This window comes from Eubalaena glacialis, chromosome 3, assembly GCF_028564815.1.
Source record: "Eubalaena glacialis isolate mEubGla1 chromosome 3, mEubGla1.1.hap2.+ XY, whole genome shotgun sequence".
NCBI classification, from domain to species: Eukaryota; Metazoa; Chordata; class Mammalia; order Artiodactyla; family Balaenidae; genus Eubalaena; species Eubalaena glacialis.
Window position 1 is genome coordinate 182,143,835 of NC_083718.1, and position 27,971 is coordinate 182,171,805.

At 46.1% G+C, this 27,971-nt stretch overlaps 1 protein-coding gene across 1 annotated transcript in view; it reads right to left on the reverse strand.

Annotated features, from left to right (window-relative positions):
* Nucleotides 1-27,971, reverse strand: part of LOC133087258 (protein-arginine deiminase type-4-like) — a 45,457-nt gene that overhangs the window by 6,925 nt on the left and 10,561 nt on the right. The window contains 10 exon segments of the mRNA XM_061184084.1: nucleotides 4,536-4,643; nucleotides 6,770-6,881; nucleotides 7,821-7,924; nucleotides 8,059-8,237; nucleotides 9,735-9,860; nucleotides 11,332-11,446; nucleotides 12,909-12,976; nucleotides 14,519-14,585; nucleotides 16,163-16,343; nucleotides 16,473-16,555. Coding sequence (XP_061040067.1) covers nucleotides 4,536-4,643; nucleotides 6,770-6,881; nucleotides 7,821-7,924; nucleotides 8,059-8,237; nucleotides 9,735-9,860; nucleotides 11,332-11,446; nucleotides 12,909-12,976; nucleotides 14,519-14,585; nucleotides 16,163-16,343; nucleotides 16,473-16,555 — 1,143 coding nt within the window.

Below are 27,971 nucleotides of genomic sequence, written 5' to 3' on the forward strand. Positions count from 1 at the left end.
AACCTGACTTCCTCCCCGGCTGGGCCATCAACACTGCTCCCTCGAGGTCTTCGTGGTCACACAGCTAAACCCAATGGGCAGTGCCCAGGCTTCCTTGTCCATTAGCAGCATCCGAGTCAGCTGGTCACCCCCACGTCCCTCCCACACTTTCTGCACTTGGCTTCGGCCATTCCTCCCTCTCAGCCTCCTGTGTACTGGGGGCCCCAGACCCGGGCCTTGATTCACTCCCTCCTTTGATGATCTCACCCAGTCTCATGAAATACCATCCACGTGCTGACCATGCCCACGTTTATATCTCAGTCTGCATTTCCCTCCCAAACGCCGTACATGTGGTGCAACATCCCACTTGGATGTTGACTAAATATCTCACATTTGCCCCAAACAGAACTGCTGATCCCCGCTTCCCAGCCCCTTGTCCCCTGTTCCTCCCTCAGTCCTCCCATCTCAAGGGATGACACCTGCCTCTCACAAGGGTCAAAACCTGAAGTCACCTAGGCTTGTCACTCCCTCACAGCATCAGGAAATCCTATTGGCTCTGTCCTCAAAGCATATCCCAAATCTGGCCGTTTCTCACCCCCTCCCCTGCTCCCCTGGTCTGCAACCCCATCATCTTTCACCAGTTACAGCACCAGCCTCATCCCCACTCTCCCTGCTCCCACCCTTGCCCCGCTGCTGTCCATTCTCAGTGGGCAGCCAGAGGTTCTCTTTAATAACATCAATCAGATCATAATCATCCTCTGTTTAAGACTCTGCAATGATTCCCCAGTTTCTCAGATTCTAAACAAATGCCCTTACGATGGCCAAGAAGCTCACAGGATCCGTCTCCCCACTACACCTCATTCCCATCACCTCTCTGCCTCTCCTACCACTTTGCCTCTTGCTCACTCAGCTCCACCCCTTCAGGCCTCCTCGCTATTCTGTGAACGTGCCAGGCATGCCCTGCCTCAGGGCCTTTGCACTGGCTGTTCCACCGCCTAGAACACTCTTCACCGAGACGTCTGTAGAGTCAACTTCTTCACCTCTTTCCAGTTTTTGCTCCAGTGTCAGCTTCTCAAAGAGGCCTCCCCTGACCATTTTATTTAAAATGGCAATCCAATCCCCCCACCACTCTGGTACCTGTGAGCCCCTTGATTCTGCTCTTTCTTTTTCTGTAGTACTTGATTTCACCTCCCAACATATAATGTAATGTATTTATTCATTAAACATATTGTTCCTTGTCTATCTCTCTGGGCTAGAATGTCAGCTCCATGAGGGCAGGGGCCTTGGCATTGCTCACCAATAGATTCCAAGTGCCTAGAACAGAGCTGGACACGGAGTATGTGCTCAAAGAACGTTTGATGAATGAATAGCAAATTCATCCAAGTCACTGCCCTGGCTGTCGCCATGAGAAGAAAGCTACCTAGGCTGCAGGCTTGGATTTCTGCAGGCAAATGAAGCGGTATCCATGGTCTGGAGAAGGGTCCCCCCCAACCCAGAGCAAGATGTGCAGGAGATGCTCACATGCGCTACTTGCTACAGATTCCAGCACAGGCTTAGAATGTGTCCAAGTTCTCCTCCAGTCTTTCTGGTTCATCAAAGATGAAAGTCCCAGAGTGGGTGATGCAAATCCATCCTTAACACCCGCTAACCTCCCGTCTTAACAAGCGGAGGGCGAAACCTGGTTCAGAGTTTTTGCAGTCATTTGTGTGGAGCTGGATTTAATAGCACTCTTTTGTTTTCATTCTGTTTAACTTCAAGGTTCAACGCTTCTACTTATGGCAAGTGCTACTGGTGTTCCACTGACCGGTTTAAAATGTACTGACGTTGTCTTGTGGGAGAACACCCACCACGTGTAAGCTGCGTGCTAAGTGCCTGGTGTACAGTGACGGGCACTACGGCCCAGGCCCTGCCCTTGTGGTACTTCCAGTCTAGCAGGGAGACAGAGGATGGAAAGTAAACAGTCCAGTGATTTATAACAGAGACTCCAGAAGGAACCAGCAGTGCTACAGTGGAGAATGCCAGGGGCATGGATGTGTCCTTCAGTACCAGGATGGCCTCACTAAGGAGGGCATTGAAGCTGAGACCTGAAGGTGGAGAAGCAGCCAGACATGTGAACCGGGAAGCTAACCGGGAAGCGGGAACAGCATACGAAAAGGCCCTGGGGCAAGCACAAGTTGGGTACATTTGAAGAACAAGAAGGAGGCCAGTGGGGCTGGAGCCAGGTGAGGGACAGGGAAAGTGGCCCATGACGGGGTTGGAGAAGCAGATGGGGCCGTTGCCTGGTGAGGAGTTTGACTTTTTTTTTTAACATCTTTATTGGAGTGTAATTGCTTTACAAAGGTGTGTTAGTTTCTGCTGTATAACAAAGTGAATCAGCTATATGTATACATATATCCCCATATCTCCTCCCTCTTGCGTCTCCCTCCCACCCTCCCTATCCCAACCCTCTAGGTGGTCACAAAGCACCGAGCTGATCTCCCTGTGCTATGCGGCTGCTTCCCACTAGCTATCTATTTTACATTTGGTAGCGTATATATGTCAATGCTACTCTCTCACTTCATCCCAGCTTACCCTTTTCCCTCCCCATGTCTCAAGTCCATTCTCTACGTCTGCATCTTTATTCCTGTCCTGCCCCTAGGTTCTTCAGATCCTTTTTTTGTTGTTGTTTTTTAGATTCCATATATATGTGTTAGCATACGGTATTTGTTTTTCTCTTTCTGATTTACTTCACTCTGTATGACAGACTCTAGGTCCATCCACCTCACTACAAATAACTCAATTTCGTTTCTCTTTATGGCTGAGTAATATTCCATTGTATATATGTGCCACATCTTCTTTATCCATTCATCTGTCGATGGACACTTAGGTTGCTTCCATGTCCTGGCTATTGTAAATAGAGCTGCAATGAATGCTGTGGTACATGACTCTTTTTGAATTATGGTTTTCTCAGGGTATATGCCCAGTAGTGGGATTGCTGGGTCATATGGTAGTTCTATTTTTAGTTTTTTAAGGAACCTCCATACTGTTTTCCATAGTGGCTGCATCAATTTACATTCCCACCAACAGTGCAAGAGGGTTCCCTTTTCGAGGAGTTTGACTTTGATCCCAATTCTTTTCCTGAGTGATTTGAATACCCCAGACGAGCGTGGCTAAGAGACCGTCACAGCCCCCCTCTTCCGAGGCTGTCTGTGGGTTGGGTGAGGACACCTGTGCTGCGGTGTCTGTCTGTCTGCCTGGCAGCTGGCTTGTGACGTCAGAGAACCTAGCCTTCCTCACTCTTGGAGACATGGCCACTGAACACAATAGGACTGAAATCAGCGAGAAGGGCCAAAGTCTCAGCGCAGCTGGCAAATTCATCCTGTTGCTCCTGAAACAGGATTAACCTGATTCTGTGGCAGAGAGACACCAGTGACCCCAACTAAATCCCCTCATTGGCACCACTCAGCACAGGAGAACAAGCGAGTTAAACTCAAGTTTCCTTTCAAAGCCTCCTGCGTGGGCAGGGCCGCTTCCTTTCCCTTTGGGGCACAGGGTGCTCCTTGGAAAGCCATTCACCACAGCAAACCTTGCACCCCGCACTCTTTCCTTTGTTTTCCCTGGTGCCTGAGGTTAGGGGGCTGTCCAGGCTCAGATCGCAGGCCTGGGGTCTTACTGGGAAAGCAGGGAGCAGGGTGCTCATGGCCCAGTTTGAATTCTAGCTTCACTCTCTTTTTGTGTGACCTCGGGAAAGCTACTTCACCTCTCTGAGCCTCAGTTTCTTCATCTATAAAATGGGCCTAGTGACAGCATCTGCCTTAGAGGTTGTTAGATTAAATGAGTCAGCTCATGTAAGAATTTAGCCCTGTGACTGCCACAGAACGCGTGCTCAATAAATGTAACCATTATTATTGCTATTATTATTATTATTCTCTGCTGAGTTTGCCCGAAACTGCCAGGTTAGTCAAGCATGACTCACTAATATGTCACCCTCGCCCCACCCCCCAAACACATGTAGAGACCTTGGCTGATAAAGTCACACCGAGGAAATGACCACCCTGATCCTGAACACCCCCATGTCCCAGAGGGAGCCCCCCAAAGACCAGACTCCCACCCAAAAGACAGAGCCTCCAGCTGGACATTGGGGAAGGTTCTGGTCCTGGCCCTACCCCCACCTTCCAGCAAGAGCATCTTTTTTTTTTTTTTGGCCACATTGCACAGTATGTGGGATCTTAGCTCTCCGACCAGGGATCGAAACCATGCCCCCTGCAGTGGAAGCGTGAAGTCTTATCCATTGGACCGCCAGGGAAGTCCCAAGAGCATCTGTGGGGAGGACTTATGTCCTTGGCAGGGTTTTCCTGAGGACAAAGTGAGCTCATGGCCAGAAAGGGCTTTGGGAAAGGAAGAGCCAGATCTCATCACATAACAGAAATGCCCTGGCCACCTGTGTGATGGCTGCTTGGGCAGGACGCACACCTGCAGGATGCTCAGCAGCAGGCGGGGGTGGGAGACAGAAAATGAGGAGGGAGGCCTCAAGGCAAGGGATTCAGCGCTGGTGCCCATCCCCGCCTAGTACGTACCAGCATGCATTTGATGGGGAAATCCTTCAGGCCTCTGTTCCTTGGGGAGTCAAAGACCACGGGCAGCGTTTTGTGTGGGGCTTGGATGTAGCCGATCTCCATCTCATCCTGTGAAGAGCGAGTGGAGGGGAGGCTGTTACACGCGCTGCCTGGGTCTCAACCCCCAGCGCAGGGATGGGGGTGGGGAACCATCCACACTCTCCCCCTTGCAGTCAAGAGCAAACGCACGTGGGACATTCAACTCCAGAGGAGGGGCTCCGGGAAAGCAGAGCTTACTGTCCTGTATTTGAACAAACGTGTAGTGGAATCAATGGCGTGCCCTTCACTCTCGCTCCTGGTGAGTGCCAGGCCAGATGCCAGAGACCCATGGTGTACAAGCCTGTCCTCGAGGGGAGATCCAGGAGCTGGGCACTCACCACCCGGTGCTAGGAGGTGATGGGAGGGAGGTGAGGGGTCTTCGGGAACACGGAGGAGGGACTCCTGATTCAGCTGGGACGGGTCAGAGGAGAGTTCTTAAAAAGAACCTACTTCATAGCACAGGGAACTCTACTCAATGCTCTGTGGTGACCTAAAAGGGAAGGGAATCTAAGAAAGAGAAGATATATGTATATGTGTAACTGATTCACTTTGCTGTACAGCAGAAACTAACACAACATTGTAAAGCAACTATACTCCAATAAAAATTAATTTTAAAAAAAGAGAAAGAGCATTGCTAAACAAATACAGTATGCTAACACATATATATGGAATCTAAGGGAAAAAAAAAAAAAAAAAAAAAAAAAAAAGAGGTCATGAAGAACCTAGTGGCAAGATGGGAATAAAGACACAGACCTACTAGAGAATGGACTTGAGGATATGGGGAGGGGGAGGGGTGAGATGTGACAGGGTGAGAGAGTGTCATGGACATATATACACTACCAAATGTAAAATAGATAACTAGTGGGAAGCAGCCGCATAGCACAGGGAGATCAGCTCGGTGCTTTGTGACCACCTAGAGGGGTGGGATAGGGAGGGTGGGAGGGAGGGAGATGCAAGAGGGAAGAGATATGGCAACATATGTATATGTGTAACTGATTCACTTTGTTGTAAAGCAGAAGCTAGCACACCATTGTAAAGCAATTATACTTCAATAAAGATGTTTAAAAAAAAAAAAAAAGAAAGAAAGAGCATTGCTGAGCTGAGGCTGGAGGGCAGAGGCAGCTCTGCCCCAAAGGAGGGCAGGTGAGGCCCCAGCCGAGCCCATGGGGCAGAGACGGGGAGGGCGCAGAAATGAATCGAGTACACATCCTGCCTGTATTTTAGGAGGCAGGCGTGATGTTGGACACATCACTATTAGCTGAACCATCCGAAATTGCCATTCTTGGAGGTAAAAATGGTGGCATATCAGCCATTTCTTCTGGTTCAACCTGATTTAACACAGATGGAAGGATGAGAAAGGAAGAGAGGGTATTATTTGGAGGTTTAGAAGAAAGAGGAATGAATTCCCGCTGGAGGGATTGAGGACATTTATGGAGGGGATTCGAGCTGGGATTGGACAGGACTGATTTGGACGTGGGGGTGGGAATGGGGAGGGCGGCTGGAGAGAAGGAGCAGGGCTATGGGATGGGGTGGGAGCAGGGCGGGCAGCATGGAAGGAGAGGCACGGAGGCTCGGTCAGCCCGCCAACTGCCCACTGGCACCACCCATAGCCAGGTTCTGGGAGCTGAGCTGAATGAGACTCCCTCTCTGCCCTCAGGGGGCTCGTGGCACGACGGGGTGGAGGGGGAGCCTGGCACAGAGACGGAATGGTGATCCAGTGTGGCCGGTGTGGGACAGATTGAGAGGCAAGCTGAGAAGGAGGAGATGGGAGCCATGGAAAGTGCTGGAGCAGGGGTGTGGCCTGGCCTGGTGGCCGAGCCCGGGAAGGCTGGCTTGGAGGGAGGCTGCTAGGGAGAATGGTTGAGCTCCAGCCTCCTGACCTTTGCAGCATTTCCTCAATTTCCTGAAGTTGTCTGAGACCTTTCAAGCAGGAAGGTGGTCATCTTGGTGACCACGGCGGGCATGATGTGGCCGCAGTAGATGTCAGTGGAGTCACTTGCCTGAGCCCTCCGTCTGCGAGGACCCTCAGAGGCTCCTAACTCCCTGCCTGTCTGAGGAAGGGTGGCCAGCCAGGTGCTCGGCCGAGCCCTAGGAGCCCAGGTCCCCATGTCCCTTGACCCTCAGGGATGCGCCTCCTGTGTGCCCGGGCCACGCACCTGCATCCACCGGTCATTCATGCTCTCCTCCTTGGCACAGACCATCAGCTTGCACCTGGCTTTCTTGGCCAGAGCAGCCACTGACTTCAGGAAATCCTCATTTTCAAATAACCTAGAAAGAACAGAAAGAACAATCTCCTTAGTGCCCTTGATTCAGCAGCCAGTGGCCTTGGCTGGCCTCCAAGGGGGCAAGCTGGACTCCTGGGGTGTCTCTAGGGATGGAGCAGGAACTCAGGGCTGGGTGGAGTGGGGGAGGGGCACAGCGGGAGCTCCAAGACACCTGGAGCCTGGACAGAGACCGCAGCTCACCCTGTCTCTCTGCTCTTAGCAAGCTTAGCTCACTGAACTCTGGTAACAGCCCAGGATGGGAACTAGCGGGCAGCCTTCCACCAAGGAGGAGACAGAATGAGGAGGTCAGAGGTCAAGGTCACGCCATCTGGATTTGAACCCAGGCCTTGCTGGCTTCCAGCCTGCGTCCTGACCACGGGGTTACATTCTCACCCCTTCTGCCCCAAAGCAATGGGAAGAGGAGAGGGGAAGGTCCCCCTGTGACCCTGCATGGTTAGCAGGGGCTCTCAGACTGCGGGAGGGATGCCGAGCCTCCCCCGGCAACTTGTGAAAACACAGCTGGGCCCCGTCCCGTCCCCAGAGTCGAGACCCAGCAGTTCAGAGGTTGGCCCGGAACGTGCATTTTAAATGAGTGCCCAGGGGTTTCTGGTGCAGAAGGCTCACAGGCTGCCTTCTGAGGAGCCCTGGAGGCCTCACCCAGGGACTCAGGGTTCTCATCTTCCAGGTCTGGCAAACTCTAGAGGCCCCCAGGAGCTAAAGCAGCCCTTGGCCTGCCTCAGGGCAGGATAGTGACACGAAAACACCACCAATAATGATTTTCCCGACCTTTTTATGGTTCTTAACAAGCCTCAGCCCTCAGCAAGCCATAGCACAGATATCACCTTTTCCCCATTTACACAGCAAGTGCATGATGGGCTACTGGTCCAGGGCTCTCCCTGGGGATGTGTCTGTGCCCTGCCCTCAGCCCTCCAGGGCCCCTCACCTGCACACATACACCTCCTTTGGGGACTGAGTATTGGGGGTCATGATCCAGTGGGCCACATGGAAGACCATGCTGTCATGGAAAACCAGGGCCTTGGGGAGCTCCTGCAGGGGGAGGGGCAGGGGAGGAACTGTCACAGCAGTCAGGGCCCAACACCTACTGCTTCCCAGTGGCTGTTTGGAGCCCCCTCCCCAGCTGGGCCAGAGCCTGGAAGCCCAGATCCCCCCTCTTGGCCTACCGGGTTGGACGTGTCCAGCAGGGAGACATTGAGGGAAATGAGCCCTGGGAAGCTGGCGTCTGGGAAAGCCAGGCCCTCCACATAGAAGTCTGTGCTGTGATGGCCACCCTGGAGCTCCAGGGGGTGAGAGGGGTGCTGTGGCCCCAGGATCATGCCGTACCTGGAGGGCTGTTTGTCTGCTGGGAGAGAGCAGGGGAGGCTCAGGTCTGCGTCCCTACTTCTGAGACCTTGTCTTCTTGGTGTGTGATGCCTTCCCAAGGCCATGACATCTCACCCCTAAGGACCCCTCACAGCTGGATCTAGCAGGAGCCTCCCCTTAGGAGGAAGGGACTAAAGGCCCCGCCCTCACCCTCCCGATGGAGGTCCAGGAATGGAGTGATGAGGGTGCCTGAGTCATTCACAACTTTACAGAAAGTCCAATATACATTATAGTTCATTCATTCATTCATCCATCCATTCACTCCCTATCACCTGCTCTCAGCTGACACCTGGAAAGACCAGGGCGACAGTCACTGTCCTGGTCCCCAGGGAGGGCACAATCTCCTGGGTAAGTAGGGAGGAGCAAAGACAGTCACAATTACAGATAGTAGTAAGTTCTGGAAGGTCAGGGAAGGCTTCCTGGAGGAGGTGATACCTCCACAGAGGCAAGGAGTTGGTTTGTGGCCAAACCAATGTCAGTCTAATCGCTGTGGTTTGAATGGAAGTCAGATCAAGTTGCGCCTCTGCACAGCCCTCAGATGGCCCCCCACCTCCCACAAACTAGAAGCCACAGTCATTTCCTGCCTCCCTGACCCAGCCCCTTCCCCTCTGGCCTTTCTTCTCCACCCTCATCCCCCGCTTAACCCTTGCATGATGTACTCCAGCTGAGCCGGCCTCCCTACATTCCTCAAGCCCATGGGCACATCCCACTTCAGGGCCTTTGCACTTGTGGTTCCCTCTGCCAGGAGTGCCCTTCCCCTGGGTGTTCCCACACCTCCGTCTGCTCAATGACACCTTCTGGGGGAAGCCTTCCCCGGCCCCCCTTCCCCACACCCCTCGTTCTCTTCCTCTTCGCTGTTGCATCCTTCTGTGTAGCATTTAATGCCGTCTGAGGCACTAGACACTTTATTTAATGATTTTACATATCATTGCTCTCAACCCGCTGAGATGAAAGTGACATGAAGGCAGGGACTTTGTTTTGTTCTTTGCTCCGTGCCCTGTGCCTAGAACCGAGCCCAGCACTCAGTGGCAGGTGCTCACAAGCCACTGAGAAGTTACTGATGTCTCTGATCAGCAGGTTGTTGGAGAACAAATTACTACATATTACAATTATTATGTGCAGTCAGCTTGGATTCAAAAACCTCTGTAAACAACAGTCCTGTGTGTGTGTGTGTGTGTGTGTGTGACAGAGACAGACACACAGAGAACAACTACAAGAGTCCTTGGGAGGGAGGTCATTTCCTTCTCAGTGCTCATCCAGCACCAGACATCATCTTGTTTGCCTGCATTTTGTCTGTGCCCTTTCTACAAGGTAATGGGCAGAGATGTCCATCTTGCTCACTGCTGCATCCTCGGTTCTTAGAACCTGGCACAGGGTAGGTGCTCGGGAATTATTCACTGAAGTGTGTGTGAAGGGGCTGAGTCCCATTGGCTGGGGTGGGAAGGGAACACCAAGGTGACGGCCAAGGGCGACTCACCATTGGCTCGAAACACCCTGACTTTGTCCATCTCGGATTTGGCCACGTGGAGCACCAGCCGGTGCTTGCTGAAGAAGTCCCTGGGGGTCTTCGTGCTCAGGGTCACCAAGGACATGTCCTTCAGGTCTGGAATGAGAAGGGTGTGGCCTGAGACGCAGGCCCCTGAGACTACGCCCCCCTCACCAAGACCACCCTTCATCACGTCACCTGGCTTTATTTTCCTTATGCTCTTTCCAGTATTTAAACAATATTTTTCATTTTAGAATTAAAGGAATTCAAGGTTTTGGTCCTCTCCCACTAGGATGAGCTTAGGATGTAAGCTCGCCAAAGCAGAAATTACATTTATCTTGTTTGTTGCTCTGTTCCCAGCTCCGAGAAGCATCTAGAACAATGCCTAGCACAAGGCAGGTGCTCAATAATTATTTGTGGGGTGAATGAGTGGAAAGGTTTCTCCACGGGGCCTGCGTGGGAAGTGAGCCAACCTGAATAGTGGCCGGCAAAGGCTTGGGGAGATTGAAGCTGGACGAGAGTCAGAGGCTGGACAAGAGTCACATGGTCAAGGGCACTGGAGTGGGCGGGGTTTGAACCCTGGATCTGTGTGAGCCTGGGGAGGTATTTCAGCTCTCCGTGCCTCTGCTTCCTCGTAAAAACACAGGGCTAAGCGCAGAGCCCACACGGAAGGAAGGGTGCAGTCACATGTGTAAAGTGCATATTACAGCGCCCGGCATCCTGGGAGGGTACATGCGGGCTGTTTGATTATTACTGTGTGCCAGGCGCCATGTAGAAGCTGCTCCCTGGCATCAGGCCAGGCCAACTCCACGCAACTTTAAAATGCATCCATTTCTAGGCCAGTCTAGCAACTCCCCAAGAAGGCGGCAGCTGCTGCCCTGGCCAAATGATCCCGCCCCCCTCAGTGCCCTCCTCCAGTGCAGGTCTTCCACCCGTGCAGGTCTTCCACCCTGGCCATGCCTCAGAGGTGTGCCAGCAGGGACCCTGCGCCCAACTTGTGTCCCTAAACCTGCCCTGGTGTTGGGATGCCTGGGTTCAAATCCTGAGCCTATGACTTACTAGCTGTGTGACCCAGAGCAAATTGCTTAACTTCCCCATACCTCAGTTTTTCCATCTGTAAAGTGGGGGTGAGGACCATACATACTTCTGAAACTTGAGCTGAAGGATCAAGTGAGTTAAGAATTCTGAACTGGTCCGAGCTGTGCCCAGCCTATGGCAGGGGCTCAGGGCTGCTCTGACGTGAATTTGGGGCTCTAGTCAGGCTTTCATTTTGAATTATTTTGGGCCCCAGGTTTGACCCAAGAGCAGAGGTTTGGGTTGGTCAACAGGCTGGGGATGGAAGCTGGGCCCTGGAGGAGGCATTGGGAGATTCAGCATTGCTCCCAGCTCTTCCCTGGCTGCTGTGTGACCTTGGGCAGGTTACTTGCCCTCTCAGGACCCCTGTCCATTCCTTCACCTACATAACGAGCATGCTAACAAGAACACGCTTCCAATAACCCTGGTTTCTGAGGGTTGTTACAAGGCTCAGGACAAAAGGCTTCACAAAAAGGCAAAGCTCTATTCCCATTGGTTCTTGGGGGGTCTTTACCTTTGCTGTCAAGCTGGTCATCCTTGCAGTCCATAGTGGGAGATATGGGACTGTCTCTGTCACAGTTCACAAGCAGGATGGCGCCCTGCCCATGAGGGCCCCAGGTCCAGGTCCTCTGTGGACACCCAGCAGAGATGGGGCACACTTAGGATCCTGTGTATGTCCCTCCAACTCCTGGGAAAGCCCAGCCACCTTGCCCTAGCACCTCGATACCCTTGTGTGATTTACACATTTTGTTCCCACATCAGGTAATTTTTTGGTCCCAAGAGTGGATTTTTGCCTGCCCCAAAAGTCATAAACAAATTCCATTCATCCACTTAAAAAAAGGAGCCCAAGACAGTAAAATTGATTTCAACAGCTTTTAAAAACTGTTGGATTAGCAAACCAAACTGAGCTAAATATTTGTGTCTCGATTCAAATCTAAATAGCTCCTCTTCTGAGAACTCTTAATTACTCGTTCACCAAAGTGTGGGCACTATTCTTAGCAGCCGGTTACTGTCTGCCCAAAGATGAAAGCAAATTGAGCAGCCCCTCCCAGCGGGAATCTAATAGTGATGACATCTTCTGTTTGTAGGAGAGCATTCTCCCCCGGGGAATGACTGCATTTTGGGAGGGACCCAAGGATGAATTCCACTCCCAGAGCTGTAATTCTTCCCCCCACTTTTGACTGACCCCACAAAGGAATCTTAATTTTTGACAGGTCATATCATCCTAAAGTGCACACCCGCATATGGGGAATTCCCTGGCGGTCCAGTTAGGACTCGGTGCTTTCACTACCCGGCCGGGGAACTAAGATCCAGCAAGCCACGCAGTGTGGCCAAAATAATAATCAATCAATCAATCAATCAATCAATCAAATAAAATAAAAAAGTGCACACCAGCACAAAAATGTGCAGACAGCTTTGGGGTTTCAGGGACACCCTGAGGTTTATCCATGGACCCCAGTTAAGACGATTCATCACCTGCATACCACACCACCCTATATTTCTGCAACATACATTCCCTTCCCCCACCTGGCTCCTTCCCTCCTCCACCCCCTGCCTCTTTTCTCTATTATTCACCCCATGTGAACCTCTCTCACTGGTCGCTAAAGTCTAGTATAGGGGATTTTTTTTTTTTTTTGGCCGCGCTTTGCGCTTGCGGGATCGTATTTCCCAGACCAGGGATCGAACCCGTGTCCCCTGCAGTGAAAGTGTGGAGTCCTAACCACTGGACCGCCAGGGAATTCCCCATAGTATAGGGGATTTCTGAGTCAGAGTTGAGACCTGCCTGCAAATTTTCTCTCTGCTGTGCATGAACTGGGTGAGTTTAGTTTCCAGTTTGTGGGACAACACATTCTCTGAACCCACAATCGTGAAAATCTAGTTTTGCAGGATATGTAAACCAAAACGGTAATGGTATTCGTGATTTTAATTTTCTTTTTTTTTTCCTGTTCTTCTTAAATTTGTGTTTCTTTTACTATTAACATGGATACATGAGACAGACCGCTGTTCACCTCATCACCACCAGGGGGCGCGCTAGGAGAACCCAGTGGAGTTACGGGAGCATTTGGGGTGCCGGACAAGGTCGAGCCGTACCTGGTCCTTCCTGCCTCCGGTGGACTTCATTTTGCCAGTGCGAGTGAAGTCCGCGCTCAAGGAGATTTCTGAAATCCCGGGGAGTAAGAGGAGAGGGTTAGCGAGGGTGCAAGTTGGAAGCACTCAGTCTGGTCCCAGATGGACAATCCTTGCCCCAGGAGACCTATCTGCACAAAGGCTTCTTTCTCACCGGTTCAGAGGAGACACAGGTTCTAAGACACCCCCATGTCTCCCAAGAAGAAGTCTGGCAGCAATTCTGACAGCAGAGCCAGGGCTTCTAACCACACGCATTCCCCTCTCATGGAGGACCTGCCACAGCTGTGATGCCAACCAGACCCTGCCTGTCTGGCCACCCCCGGGGGTCTCAGAAAGAGTTCCTGGCCACCCCAATGGATGTATGGTATGAAGCCCCTGCAAGGACACCTTGCCAGGCTCTCAAAGGCCTCTGGCCCCAACTCCAGCCCCCAGTGACTTTGGGGTAGGGGACACAGTGGTTATTCCAGCCCCACCTGGCTCTTCGTTCTGTGTAGTGTGACTGCACTGGGGACAAACCACAGCCCCAAACATACCCTGCTCTGTCCAAATGGCATGGCTGAGAAAGCATACGTTCGCTTCTGAATCCTTCCCCTCTCATCAGAACGCATGACTATACGAGCATTCCAATGACATCGTGTAGCGACCTTGTGAGCTCACAGAATGAGATTGACCTAGATGACCTTTTAAACATATCCATAGCCATGTATCAATGTCGGGCCATAGAGCATAGTGCTTGGTGGCCAGAACTTCCTGGCTCCTTTGCTAACCAGCTGTGTAATCTTGGGCAAGTCCCTTTACCTCTTGTACCTCAGTTTCTTCATCTGTAAAATGTGGTAATAATAGTGCCAATTTCATTGGATTGTTGTAAGGTTTAAATGTAAAGTCTTGGCACCCTGCCTGGCATAGAGTAAGTGCTATATAATAATAACAACAACAATAACAATTATTATTATGAAAATGTGTATTAATGAAATAAATGAATGAAATTCATTAATGAAAAGAAACCTGAAGCTTTCACATGCTGTTCATATATTTAATGCATGTTTAAATAGTAATAATAATATTATGATATTATTGCCCCAGATGAGGTCAAGTTAAAAATGTACTTTATTTAAAGAAGAATGCTAAATAAATATGAGTACAAGCAGGTCACTGATGTGGCAAAAATGGTGAAGATGGGATGTAAATAATGGAATTTGGGGAACACTGGTCTCTATTATTGTGTAAAACAGTCTTATCATCTACTTTTTCTCATAAATATTTGAGGTTTCAAAAAGGTATAGAGACTCATATGTTGAAAATCCATGTACCACTTCCTAAGCTGAGAAATAAAATATTGAGATGTAATTGAAGCTTCCTGCACACGCCCTCTCTCCCCAGCTCTATTCGGGGTTCGCTGACTGGGGAAGGAATACTTATGAACTACCAGATGCATGACTGGCTAGAAATTATCCTTTTCTCTGCTCAGTCTAAAGTAAGCTTCAGGGTGTAGTTTCTCCTGAAGAGATGCCTTGCATGGGTGTGTGTGTGTGGACAGATAGGGGTGGTGCTCCAAGATCCCTGGCGTCACTTACCGACCCCGGTGACGTAGAACAGGGCTTCAGCTGGAGTGGTCTCGGGTCCATAGTATGAAATCTGAACCTAAAGGACAGGAACAAACCACTAATGATTTCCCTTAGTCATTCAACAAACACTAACTGGCCTGCTATGTGCCAGCAGGGTGCTGAGGAGACAAGGATCAGGCTCCCAGCCTGTTAGGAACACCCCAACTGGTGGGAGTGGAAGGGGAGCAAAACACTCAAGTGACTATGATGTATAGAAGAGGGTCCTTTGGGAGACCAGGGAGGCAGGGGCTTCCTCTGCCTGCATGGTGTCAGGGAGGTACCCTTTGAGGTAGATCTTGGAAGGGGAGCAGGAGTTCAGCAGATGGGGATGTGGTGGAAGAGGCGTTGGAGGGAGAGTGGCAACACCAACTCCCACTGCCCAAGGTTAAAAATCCAGGAAGAACCCATCTGATTGGCCCAGCCTGGCCAGAGGAGGGCAGAGTGTCAGGAACCACACTTCTAAGCAAGATGGCGGAGGGGGGTTCCCCAAAGCAAAACCAAAGAGCTGCCACCAGAAGAAGGGGAGCTCCTGAGGGTCGCACTGAGGTGTCTCGACCTGTCCTGCAGATAATGGGAATCCAGGGAAATGTCACAGCCACTGTCACCTTGCATCTGGACCACGGCATCAGCCTCCTGACTGGTTGCCCAGCCCCCAGTCTGCTGCCTGGATCTAACTGACTCACCACACTGCAGCCAGTGGGTCTTTCTAACATACATATGTGGTCTTGTTACTCCTGGATGAAAGGTTTTCATTGGCTTCCTGTTGTCCTAAGAGAATGAGGTCTCTGATGCCAAACCCTCTAATACTGGCTCCCTCTCTCCCTCGCCTTCCCGTCTACCTTCCTTTCTTTCCATACAGCTCTTCCTCAGCTTCCCCAACACACACCTCACCCTCTCTTATCCAGAGTGTGCACACGGGCCACATCCTCTGTGTAGAGCTCTCGCTCCTCTTTTCCTCTCTTAAGCAGGTCACTGATACCATCCATCAGCTTGCCACTTCTCCCAGGAAGCTTCCTCTGATTGCACCCTTGCTGACCGGCTTTGATGCCCAAGGTCCGTATTCTTAACAGCAGGCAACACCTCTGCCCCAGGAGGTATCCTACTTGGCCTGTCCTGCTGGGAACAAGTGGTTGTTATCCCAGATCCCTGTGGGAATCCTGGAGGGTCCTGTTGAGTCCATCTATAGTCAATGCGGCTACAGTGGGTTGAATGGTGATTCCCCAAAAGATATGCCCACATCCTATTCCCTGGATCCTGTGAATGTGACCCTATTTGGAAAAAAAAGATCTTTGCAGATGTAATCAAGGATCTTGAAATGAGATCGTCCTGTATTATTCAGACAGGTCTTAAATCCAATGACAAGTGTCCTTATAAGAGTGAGGCAGAGGGAGATTTGACAGGTTGAGGAGGAGGTAATGGACCACAGAGGCAGAGATTGGAGCGATGCAGCCACAAGTCTAGCAATACCAGCAGCCACCAGAAGCTGGGAGAGACAAAGAACTGATTCTCCCCAGAGCCTGCAGAGGGCTGGGGCTCTAGGTCGATTGAGTGGCTGACCTGTTATGACCTGCTGACCTCCTCCTACACATCCCAGCCCACAGCTGCCACACTCACCTTCCGGTCACCTGTGCTGTCGCTGGCAGCTCTCATCTTCAGGCTCACCTCCAGCCCAGGGCCCAGGGGCCACTTGGAGGAACCTGTGAGACTCTTCTTGGCTGGAGGGCAGTGGGCAACATCCACGACCACTCCTGGGGAAGCACTGATGCTAAAGGATGTGCAGTCCTTGGGGGCAGAGCTGCGGAAGAGACAGATGGGGAGGACAGGGGGACATGGTGAGGCAGTGCCTGGCCCACTACTGCTCTCCCCAGCGTTCTTCTTTTTCCCACCAGTGTGGACACCAGAAGGCAGTCAGACTGACCCTGACCATGGGAGTAAGTACTGGTAGGTTGTCAGGAGGTAGTGAGAAACAGAAAGAAAATCCCCGGACCTGGAGAGGTTACGCTTGAACTAGGAAAAGACACACACACACAGATGTGTGCATAGAGTGATGTGTGCACCCAGAGGTTTATACTACACAAACATGCACACACAGTGTTGTGCATATATGAAGAATCACACAAACAGTACAAACAGTACTCTGAAGGACCTTCCCCTTATAAAACAACTGGATCATGGTTAGAATATACTTTTCAAACCATTGCTGAGATGTGAAAAGTAAGGGAAATTGCCAAGAATTCCCTTCTCTGCATACACACACACACACATACACACGCACACATCTCACTGTGGTTAAGAATACCAAAGACAAACAGATCTTAAAGGTATCCAGAAAGAAGAAAAGTCAGGTCACCTATAAAAGAATAATAATTATCAATAGATTGAAAGTAGACTTCACAACAGCAGTAATGAAATCCAGAAGAGAGTTGAATAATATCTTCAAAGTATCTTGAAAAAATAACTATTAACTTAGAATTGTGTACATAAAACATTATATTTTAATAAAAACATTTTCAGGTGAAGAAAAACTGATATTTTAAAACCAACACACTTTCACTAAGGCAACTTCTAAAGACATACTTTAAGAAGAAGATAACTAATGTCAGAATCATCTGGATGCAAGAAAAAATGGTGAACAAATAACATGGTAAATATTTTGGTAAATCTAAAAAATACTGTCTGTATAAAAAAAAGTTTATAAAAATATCAAAATTGTGAGATTAAAAAAAAGAGCAGAATGTAAACTGGGAGAGGTAATGAGAGTTAAAATGTTATGAGGTCTTCAATTGAAGAGAGAATTAAGATAATGTTTAATTCTAGAAATGTAAAAGTATTCACCAAAAGAATAGAAATGGAGTTCATAAATTTCTATACATGGAGAAAATGCAATAATTTTTTAAAAGAATGGATAATTCCATTCAAAAAGGCAATTACAGAGAAAAAGGCAACATAAAAAAAATAGACAACTAAAAACTAAAAAGCAAATGGTAAAAACAAACTCAAATATATAAATAATCAAAATAAATATAAATAATGTTACTAGTTAAAAGAGAGTTTTGGACTAGATAAAGAAATAAAATCCAGCTCCATGCTATTTATAAGAGATGAACCTAAAATACAAGGATCCAGGAAAGATGAAGTTTTAAAAAAAAAAAGGAAAAAAGATACATTAAGCCAATATTAGCCAGAAGAGAGCTGGGATGGATACATTAATATCAGACAAAATTAATTTTTAGACAAAAACCACACTATTAGCATATAATTTACATTAGGAAGAAATACTGTAAAGTACCTAGGATAAATCTAACAAAAGATGTGTAAGGCTTTTATGGAGAAAAATGATCAAACCTTATTGAAATCAATTAGAGAAGACCCAAATTAAAAGAAAGAAATACCATGAACATGGTTAGGAAGGCTTAACATCATCATGGTATGAATTCTCTCCAAATGGATTCATGTGGTCAGAGAAATTCTGGGGTTTTACTTGAACTTGACAAGTTGATTCCAAGGTTTACTTGGAAAACCAAGAGGCTAAGATAGTCAAAGTACCTTGTAAGAAAAAGAAGCAAAAGGTGAGAGACTTGCTCTACCAGGTATGACTTACTGTAAAGTCATGGATTGTGTTGTAACGGCTTAGGTAAAGACAATGACAGATGCAACTTAAGAGAGATTCTACTTGATCTATGACAGAGGTGGTCTTGCAAATAACTGGGGAAAGTGAAGATTGTGTAATAAATGGTGCCGGGACAATTGCTTATCCATATGGAAAATGATTACATTGAATAAATAATTAAATTGATCCCATCCTCACATCATATACTAAAGACTTAAGAAAGACAGAATTTTGCATCTGTTTTAAAAAATAGCTCATTTTCTAGAGAAGTTTTAGGTTCACAGCAAAATTGAGAGGAAGGTACAGAGATTTCCCATATATCTCCTGCCCCAACTCATGTATAGCCTCCTCTATTATCAACATCTTCCCCCAGAGTGGTACATTCATTAGAATTGATGACCCTACATTGACACATAATCATCACCCAAAGTCCACAGTCTACATTAGGGTTCCCTCTTGGTGTTTTACATTCTGTGGATGTGGACAAACGTGTAATGACATATATCCACCATTACAGTACCATATCGAGTAGTTTCATTGCCATAAAAATCCTCTGTGCCACATCTAAAGACGAGGTGGCTATATCTATGCATGGCCGTTTCTGGTCTCTATTCTATTCCATTCTTTCATTTGTCTATTCCTTTGCTAATACCACATTGTCTTGATTACTGTAGCTTTACAGTTAAGTCTTTTTCTAAAAATAATTTTTATTAGGGTATAGTTGATTTACTTTACAGTAAGTCTTGAAGTCAGGTAGTGTCAGCCCTCCAACTTTGTTCTACTTCAATATTCTGTTGGCTATTCTGGGGTTTTTTTGTTTGTTTTGTTTTGTTTTCTTTGTTTTGTGTCTCCATATAAACTTTAGAATCAGTTCGTTGATATCCACAAAATAACTTGATGGGATTTTGATTGGGATTGCACTGAATCTACAGATCAAGTTGGGAAGAACTGACAATATTGAGTTTTCCTACCCATGAACATGAAACATCTCTCCATTTTTTTACTTCTTCTTTAATATCTTTCATCCGAGTTTTGAAGATTTTCTTGTATAGACTTTATACATATTTTGTTAGATTTATACCTAAGTATTTAATTTGGGAGGGGTCAAATGTAAATGGCATTGTGTTTTTAATTTCAAGTTCCATTTGTTCATTGCTGGTATACAGGAAAGCAATTGACTTGTGTCCTGCAACATTGCTATAATTGCTTATTAGTTCCAGAAGTTTTTTTTGTCAGTTCTTTGGGTTTTTCTACATAGATGATCATGTCATCGGTGAACAAAAACAGTTTATTTCTTCTCAGTAGGTATCCCTTTTATTTCCTTTTCTAGTCTTAACCTTTAGCCAGGACTTTCCATATTGTGTTGAAAAACAGTGGGGAGAGGGAACACATTTGCCTTGTTCTTGACTTTAGTGGAAAACTTCAAGTTTCTCACCATTAAGTGTGATGTGAGCTGTAAGTCTTTTGTAGATATTCTTTATCAAGTTGAAGAAGATCTCCTCTATGCTTAGTTTACTGAGACTTTTTATCATGAATGAGCATTTGTATCTTTCAAAGATGGTGGAGACATCTTGATGACCTTACTTAAATAAGACACAAAATCCATAAACAAGAAAGAAAATATTGATAAATTCAACTAGATGAAAATAAATAACTTCTGTTCATCAAAAGACTCTATACAGTGAAAAGGCAAGCATAATCTGAGAAGAAGATATTCACAGCATAAAACCTACAAAGGCGTAGCATTCATAATACTTAAAGAACTTAAGGACTTTCATTCAGAATATATAAAGAATTCTCAGAACTCAATTGTAAGAAACAACCCAACTAAAAAATGGGCAAAGGACTTGAACAGACACTTCACCAAAGAAGATACACAGATGGCAAATAAGCACATACACAATGTTCAACATCGTTAGCTATTGGTGATGCAAATTAAAATGGCAATAAGGTACCACCACGTACCTTTTAGAATGGCTAAAAAAACTCTGACAATACCAAGTTCTGGAGAAGATGCAAAGCACCTGGAATACATTGTTGGTGAGAAAGCAAAACAATAAGCCCACTCTGGAAAACAGTTTGGTAGTTTCATATAAAGTTAGACATATAATCTAGAAATCCTACTTCTTGTTATTTATCCTAGAAATAAAGACTTACTTCACTCAAAAAAAAAAAAAAAAAAAACTTAGGCTACTCAACATGAAAAAGGCAAACAACTCAATAGAAAAAAAAAAAAGGGCAAAAGATACAAACAGGCATTCACAGAAATTGAAACACAAGTGGATGATAAACATATAAAGAGGTGCTCCACCTCACTAATAAGTAAGGAAATGAAATATTAAAGCCTTGAGACAGGGTTTTACACCTATTTGATTGGTGAAAAACAACATCATAGACTATATGGTTCAAAGGCAACTTTAACACACCGCTCATGGGAGTGTCAAGTTAAGCATTTTGTAAAAGAACTTGCTGTTATCTTGTAAAGTCAAACATTAGCCCACCCCAAACCCAGCAATTCCACTCTTGGAGAATCTTTTGCACACGTACACCAGGAGACACGTTCAAGGATGCTCAGAGCAGCCCTTTCTGTGACAGTGAATGACCCACAGACAGCGAAATCCCCACAGACAGAAGGGCTAATAAATTGGAGCAGATTCAAACCGTAGTGGAAACAACTTAGAGAGGCAGCCCTCCCTCCATAATGGCACAAGACATGGATTTTATGATTACACTTTTCATTTTTATTTTTGTAATAAAGTTCTTTGTCTCCATATCAAAAGTTGTAGGTATTCCTTATAGAGAATTAGGAAAATACAGGAAAAGTACGTGGCAGGCAGGCTTCTGAGATGTCTCCAATAATCCCCACCCCGGGTGTTAATGCCCTTGTGTAACTCCCTCCCCTTGAGTGTAGGAAGTCTCCCCAGAGACTTCCTTTCAACCAACGGAAAATGGCAAAAGTAATGGGCTGTTATGAAATACCTCTTCCCCGCCTCTCTTTTTCTTTCTCTCTCCTCTCTCTCCCTCTCTCTCTCTCTCTCTCACCTTCGCTCACCTTGATGAAGCCAGCTGCCACGCTGTGAGCTATGGAGAGGCCCACATGGCAGGGAACTGGAGGAGCCTTCCTGCCAACCACATGAAGGGAACTGAGGCCCTCAGTCCACAAGCCCACGAGGAGCGCAATCCTGCAAGAGCCACATGACTGAGCTTGGACGCAGGGCTGCCCTGGTTAAGCCTCAACATGACTTTAGCCCCGCTGACACCTTGATTGCAGCCTTTGAGCCCCCAAGGCAGAGGGCCCAACTAAGCCACACTGGATCCTGACCCACAGAAACTGTGAGATCATAAACGCTATTGTTTGTTTTTTGTTGTTTTTTTTTTTTAAAAAAACATCTTTATTGAAGTATAATTGCTTTACAATGGTGTGTTAGTTTCTGCTTTATAACAAAGTGAATCAGTTATACATATACATATGTTCCCATATCTCTTCCCTCTTGCATCTCCCTCCCTCCCACTCTCCCCATCCCACCCCTCTAGGTGGTCACAAAGCACCAAGCTGATCTCCCTGTGCTATGCGGCTGCTTCCCACTAGCTATCTATTGTACATCTGGTAGTGTATATATGTCCATGACACTCTCTCACCCTGTCACATCTCACCCTTCCCCCTCCCCATATCCTCAAGTCCATTCTCTAGTAGGTCTGTGTCTTTATTCCCGTCTTGCCACTAGGTACTTCATGGCCTTTTTTTTTTTTTCCTTAGATTCCATATATATGTGTTAGCATACTGTATTTGTTTTTCTCTTTCTGACTTACTTCACTCTGTATGACAGACTCTAACTCCATCCACCTCACTACAAATACCTCCATTTCATTTCTTTTTATGGCTGAGTAATATTCCATTGTATATATGTGCCACATCTTCTTTATCCATTCATCCGATGATGGACACTTAGGTTGCTTCCAGGTCCTGGCTATTGTAAATAGAGCTGCAATGAACATTTTGGTACATGACTCTTTTTGAACTATGGTTTTCTCAGGGTATATGCCCAGTAGTGGGATTGCTGGGTCATATGGTAGTTCTATTTGTAGTTTTTTAAGGAACCTCCATACTGTTCTCCATAGTGGCTGTATCAATTTACATTCCCACCAACAGTGCAAGAGTGTTCCCTTTTCTCCACACCCTCTCCAGCATTTATTGTTTCTAGATTTTTTGATGATGGCCAATCTGACCGGTGTGAGATGATATCTCATTGTAGTTTTGATTTGCATTTCTCTAATGATTAATGATGTTGAGCATTCTTTCATGTGTCTGTTGGCAATCTGTATATCTTCTTTGGAGAAATGTCTATTTAGGTCTTCTGCCCATTTTTGGATTGGGTTGTTCGTTTTTTTGTTATTGAGCTGCATGAGCTGCTTGTAAATCTTGGAGATTAATCCTTTGTCAGCTGCTTCATTTGCAAATATTTTCTCCCATTCTGAGGGTTGTCTTTTGGTCTTGTTTATGGTTTCCTTTGCTGTGCAAAAGCTTTTAAGTTTCATTAGGTCCCATTTGTTTATTTGTGTTTTTATTTCCATTTCTCTAGGAGCTGGGTCAAAAAGAATCTTGCTGTGATTTATGTCATAGAGCGTTCTGCCTATGTTTTCCTCTAAGAGTTTGATAGTGTCTGGCCTTACACTTAGGTCTTTAATCCATTTTGAGTTTATTTTTGTGTATGGTGTCAGGGAGTGTTCTAATTTCATACTTTTACATGTATCTGTCCAATTTTCCCAGCACCACTTATTGAAGAGGCTGTCTTTTCTCCACTGTATATGCTTGCCTCCTTTATCAAAGATAAGGTGACCATATGTGCGTGGGTTTACCTCTGGGCTTTCTACCCTGTTCCATTGATCTATATTTCTGTTTTTGTGCCAGTACCAAACTGTCTTGATTACTGTAGCTTTGTAATATAGTCTGAAGTCAGGGAGCCTGATTCCTCCAGCTCCATTTTTCGTTCTCAAGATTGCTTTGGCTATTCGGGGTCTTTTGTGTTTCCATACAAATTGTGAAATTTTTTGTTCTAGTTCTGTGAAAAATGCCAGTGGTAGTTTGATAGGGATTGCATTGAATCTGTAGATTGCTTTGGGTAGCAGAGGCATTTTCACAATGTTGATTCTTCCAATCCAAGAACATGGTATATCTCTCCATCTATTTGTATCGTCTTTAATTTCTTTCATCAGTGTCTTATAATTTTCTGCATACAGGTCTTTTGTCTCCTTAGGTAGGTTTATTCCTAGATATTTTATTCTTTTTGTTGCAATGGTAAACGGGAGTGTTTTCTTAATTTCACTTTCAGATTTTTCGTCATTAGTGTATAGAAATGCAAGAGATTTCTGTGCATTAATTTTGTATCCTGCTACTTTACCAAATTCATTGATTAGCTCTAGTAGTTTTCTGGTAGCATCTTTAGGATTCTCTATGTATAGTATCATGTCATCTGCAAACAGTGACAGCTTTACTTCATCTTTTCCGATTTGGATTCCTTTTATTTCTTTTTCTTCTCTGATTGCTGTGGCTAACACTTCCAAAACTATGTTGAATAATAGTGGTGAGAGTGGGCAACCTTGTCTTGTTCCTGATCTTAGTGGAAATGGTTTCAGTTTTTCACCATTGAGGACAATATTGGCTGTGGGTTTGTCATATATGGCCTTTATTATGTCGAGGAAAGTTCCCTCTATGCCTACTTTCTGCAGGGCTTTTATCATAAATGGGTGTTGAATTTTGTCGAAAGCTTTCTCTGCATCTATTGAGATGATCATATGGTTTTTCTTTTTCAATTTGTTAATATGGTGTATCACGTTGATTGATTTGCATATATTGAAGAATCCTTGCATTCCTGGGATAAACCCCACTTGATCATGGTGTATGATCCTTTTAATGTGCTGTTGGATTCTGTTTGCTAGTATGTTGTTGAGGATTTTTGCATCTGTGTTCATCAGTGATATTGGCCTGTAGTTTTCTTTCTTTGTGACATCTTTGTCTGGTTTTGGTATCAGGGTGATGGTGGCCTCGTAGAATGAGTTTGGGAGTGTTCCTCCCTCTGCAATATTTTGGAAGAGTTTGAGAAGGATAGGTGTTAGCTCTTCTCTAAATGTTTGATAGAATTCGCCTGTGAAGCCATCTGGTCCTGGGCTTTTGTGTGTTGGAAGATTTTTAATCACAGTTTCAATTTCAGTGCTTGTGATTGGTCTGTTCATATTTTCTATTTCTTCCTGGTTCAGTCTCGGCAGGTTGTGCATTTCTAAGAATCTGTCCATTTCTTCCAGGTTGTCCATTTTATTGGCATAGAGTTGCTTGTAGTAATCTCTCATGATCCTTTGTATTTCTGCAGTGTCAGTCGTTACTTCTCCTTTTTCATTTCTAATTCTATTGATTTGAGTCTTCTCCCTTTTTCTCTTGATGAGTCTGGCTAATGGTTTATCAATTTTGTTTATCTTCTCAAAGAACCAGCTTTTAGTTTCATTGATTTTTGCTATTGTTTCCTTCATTTCTTTTTCATTTATTTCTGACCTGATCTTTATGATTTCTTTCCTTCTGCTAGCTTTGGGGGTTTTTTGTTCTTCTTTCTCTAATTGCTTCAGGTGCAAGGTTAGGTTGTTTATTCGAGATGTTTCCTGTTTCTTGAGGTAGGCTCGTATTGCTATAAACTTCCCTCTTAGCACTGCTTTTGCTGCGTCCCATAGGTTTTGGGTCGTCGTGTCTCCATTGTCATTTGTTTCTAGGTATTTTTTGATTTCCCCTTTGATTTCTTCAGTGATCACTTCGTTATTAAGTAGTGTATTGTGTAGCCTCCATGTGTTTGTATTTTTTACAGATCTTTTCCTGTAATTGATATCTAGTCTCATAGCGTTGTGGTCGGAAAAGATACTTGATACGATTTCAATTTTCCTAAATTTACCAAGGCTTGATTTGTGACCCAAGATATGATCTATCCTGGAGAATGTTCCATGAGCACTTGAGAAGAATGTGTATTCTGTTGTTTTTGGGTGGAATGTCCTACAAATATCAATTAAGTCCATCTTGTTTAATGTATCATTTAAAGCTTGTGTTTCCTTATTTATTTTCATTTTGGATGATCTGTCCATTGGTGAAAGTGGGGTGTTAAAGTCCCCTACTATGATTGTGTTGCTGTCAATTTCCCCTTTTATGGCTGTTAGTATTTGCCTTATGTATTGAGGTGCTCCTATGTTGGGTGCATAAATATTTACAATTGTTATACCTTCCTCTTGGATCGATCCCTTGATCATTATATAGTGTCCTTCTTTGTCTCTTGTAATAGTCTTTATTTTAAAGTCTATTTTGTCTGATATGAGAATTGCTACTCCAGCTTTCTTTTGATTTCCATTTGCATGGAATATCTTTTTCCATCCCCTCACTTTCAGTCTGTATGTGTCTCTAGGTCTGAAGTGGGTCTCTTGTAGACAGCATATATATGGGTCTTGTTTTTGTATCCATTCAGCCAGTCTGTGTCTTTTGGTGGGAGCATTTAATCCATTTACATTTAAGGTAATTATCGATATGTATGTTCCTTTCCCATTTTCTTAAATGTTTTGGGTTTGTTATTGTAGGTGTTTTCCTTCTCTTGTGTTTCTTGCCTAGAGAAGTTCCTTTAGCATTTGTTGTAAAGCTGGTTTGGTGGTGCTGAACTCTCTCAGCTTTTGCTTGTCTGTAAAGGTTTTAATTTCTCCATCAAATCTGAATGAGATCCTTGCTGGGTAGATTAATCTTGGTTGTAGGTTTTTCTCCTTCATCACTTTAAGTATATCCTGCCACTCCCTTCTGGCTTGCAGGGTTTCTGCTGAAAGATCAGCTGTTAACCTGATGGGGATTCCCTTGTGTGTTATTTGTTGTTTTTCCCCTGCTGCTTTTAATATGTTTTCTTTATATTTAACTTTTGACAGTTTGATTAATATGTGTCTTGGCGTGTTTCTCCTTGGATTTATCCTGTATGGGACTCTCTGTGCTTCCAGGACTTGATTAACTATTTCCTTTCCCATATTAGGGAAGTTTTCAACTATAATCTCTTCAAATATTTTCTCAGTCCCTTTCTTTTTCTCTTCTTCTTCTGGGACCCCTATAATTCGAATGTTGGTGCGTTTAATGTTGTCCCAGAGGTCTCTGAGACTGTCCTCAGTTCTTTTCATTCTTTTTTCTTTATTCTGGTCTGCAGTAGTTATTTCCACCATTTTATCTTCCAGGTCACTTATCCGTTCTTCTGCCTCAGTTATTCTGCTATTGATCCCATCTAGAGTATTTTTAATTTCATTTATTGTGTTTTTCATCGTTGCTTGGTTCCTCTTTAGTTCTTCTACGTCCTTGTTAAATGTTTCTTGCATTTTGTCTATTCTATTTCCAAGATTTTGGATCATCCTTACTATCATTATTCTGAATTCTTTTTCAGGTAGACTACCTATTTCCTCTTCATTTGTTAGATCTGGTGTGTTTTGACCCTGCTCCTTCACCTGCTGTGTGTTTTTTTGTCTTCTCATTTTGCTTATCTTACTGTGTTTGGGGTCTCCTTTTCACAGGCTGCAGGTTCGTAGTTCCCGTTGTTTTTGGTATCTGTCCCCAGTGGCTAAGGTTGGTTCAGTGGGTTGTGTAGGCTTCCTGGTGGAGGGAACTAGTGCCTGTGTTCTGGTGGATGAGGCTGGATCTTGTCTTTCTGGTGGGCACGTCCACGTCTGGTGGTGTATTTTGGGGTGTCTGTGGCCTTATTATGATTTTAGGCAGCCTCTCTGCTAATGGATGGGGCTGTGTTCCTGTTTTGCTAGTTGTTTGGCATAGGGTGTCCAGCACTGTAGCTTGCTGGTCGTTGAGTGAAGCTGGGTCTTGATGTTGAGATGGAGATCTCTGAGAGATTTTCGCCGTTTGGTATTACGTGGAGCTGGGAGGTCTCTTGTGGACCAGTGTCCTGAAGTTGGCTCTCCCACCTCAGAGGCACAGCCCTGATGCCTGGCTGGAGCACCAAGAGCCTTTCATCCACACGGCTCAGAGTAAAAGGGAGAAAAAATAGAAAGAAAGAAAGAAAGAGGATAAAATATAGTGAAGTAAAATAAAGCTATTATAAAGCAAAGCTATACAGACAAAATCTCACCCAGAAGCATATACATATACACTCAAAAAAAAAGGAAAAGGGGAAAAATTAATATATCCTGCTCCCAAAGTCCACCTCCTGAATTTGGGATGATTCGTTGTCTATTCAGGTATTCAACAGATGCAGACACATCAAGTTGTTTGTGAAGTTTTAATCCGCTGCTTCTGAGGCTGCTGGGAGAGATTTCCCTTTCTCTTCTTTGTTCGCACAGCTCCCGGGGTTCAGCTTTGGATTTGGAGCCGCCTCTGCGTGTAGGTCGCCTGAGGGCGTCTGTTCCCCGCCCAGACAGAACGGGGTTAAAGGAGCAGCTGCTTTGGGGGCTCTGGCTCACTCAGGCCGGGGGAGGGAGGGATACGGATGCGGGGCGAGCCTGCGGCGGCAGAGTCCGGCGTGATGTTGCACCAGCCCGAGGCGCGCCGTGCGGTCTCCTGGGGAAGTTGTCCCCGGATCACGGGAGCCCGGCCGTGGCGGGCTGCACCAGCTCCCGGGAGGGGCGGTGTGGAGAGTGACCTGTGCTCGCACACAGGCTTCTTGGTGGCGGCAGCAGCAGCCTTAGCGTCTCATGCCCGTCGCTGGGGTCCGCGCTGATAGCCGCGGCTCGCGCCCGTCTCTGGAGCTCGTTTAGGCGGCGCTCTGAATCCCCTCTCCTTGGCGCGCCGCGAAACAAAGAGGCAAGAAAAAGTCT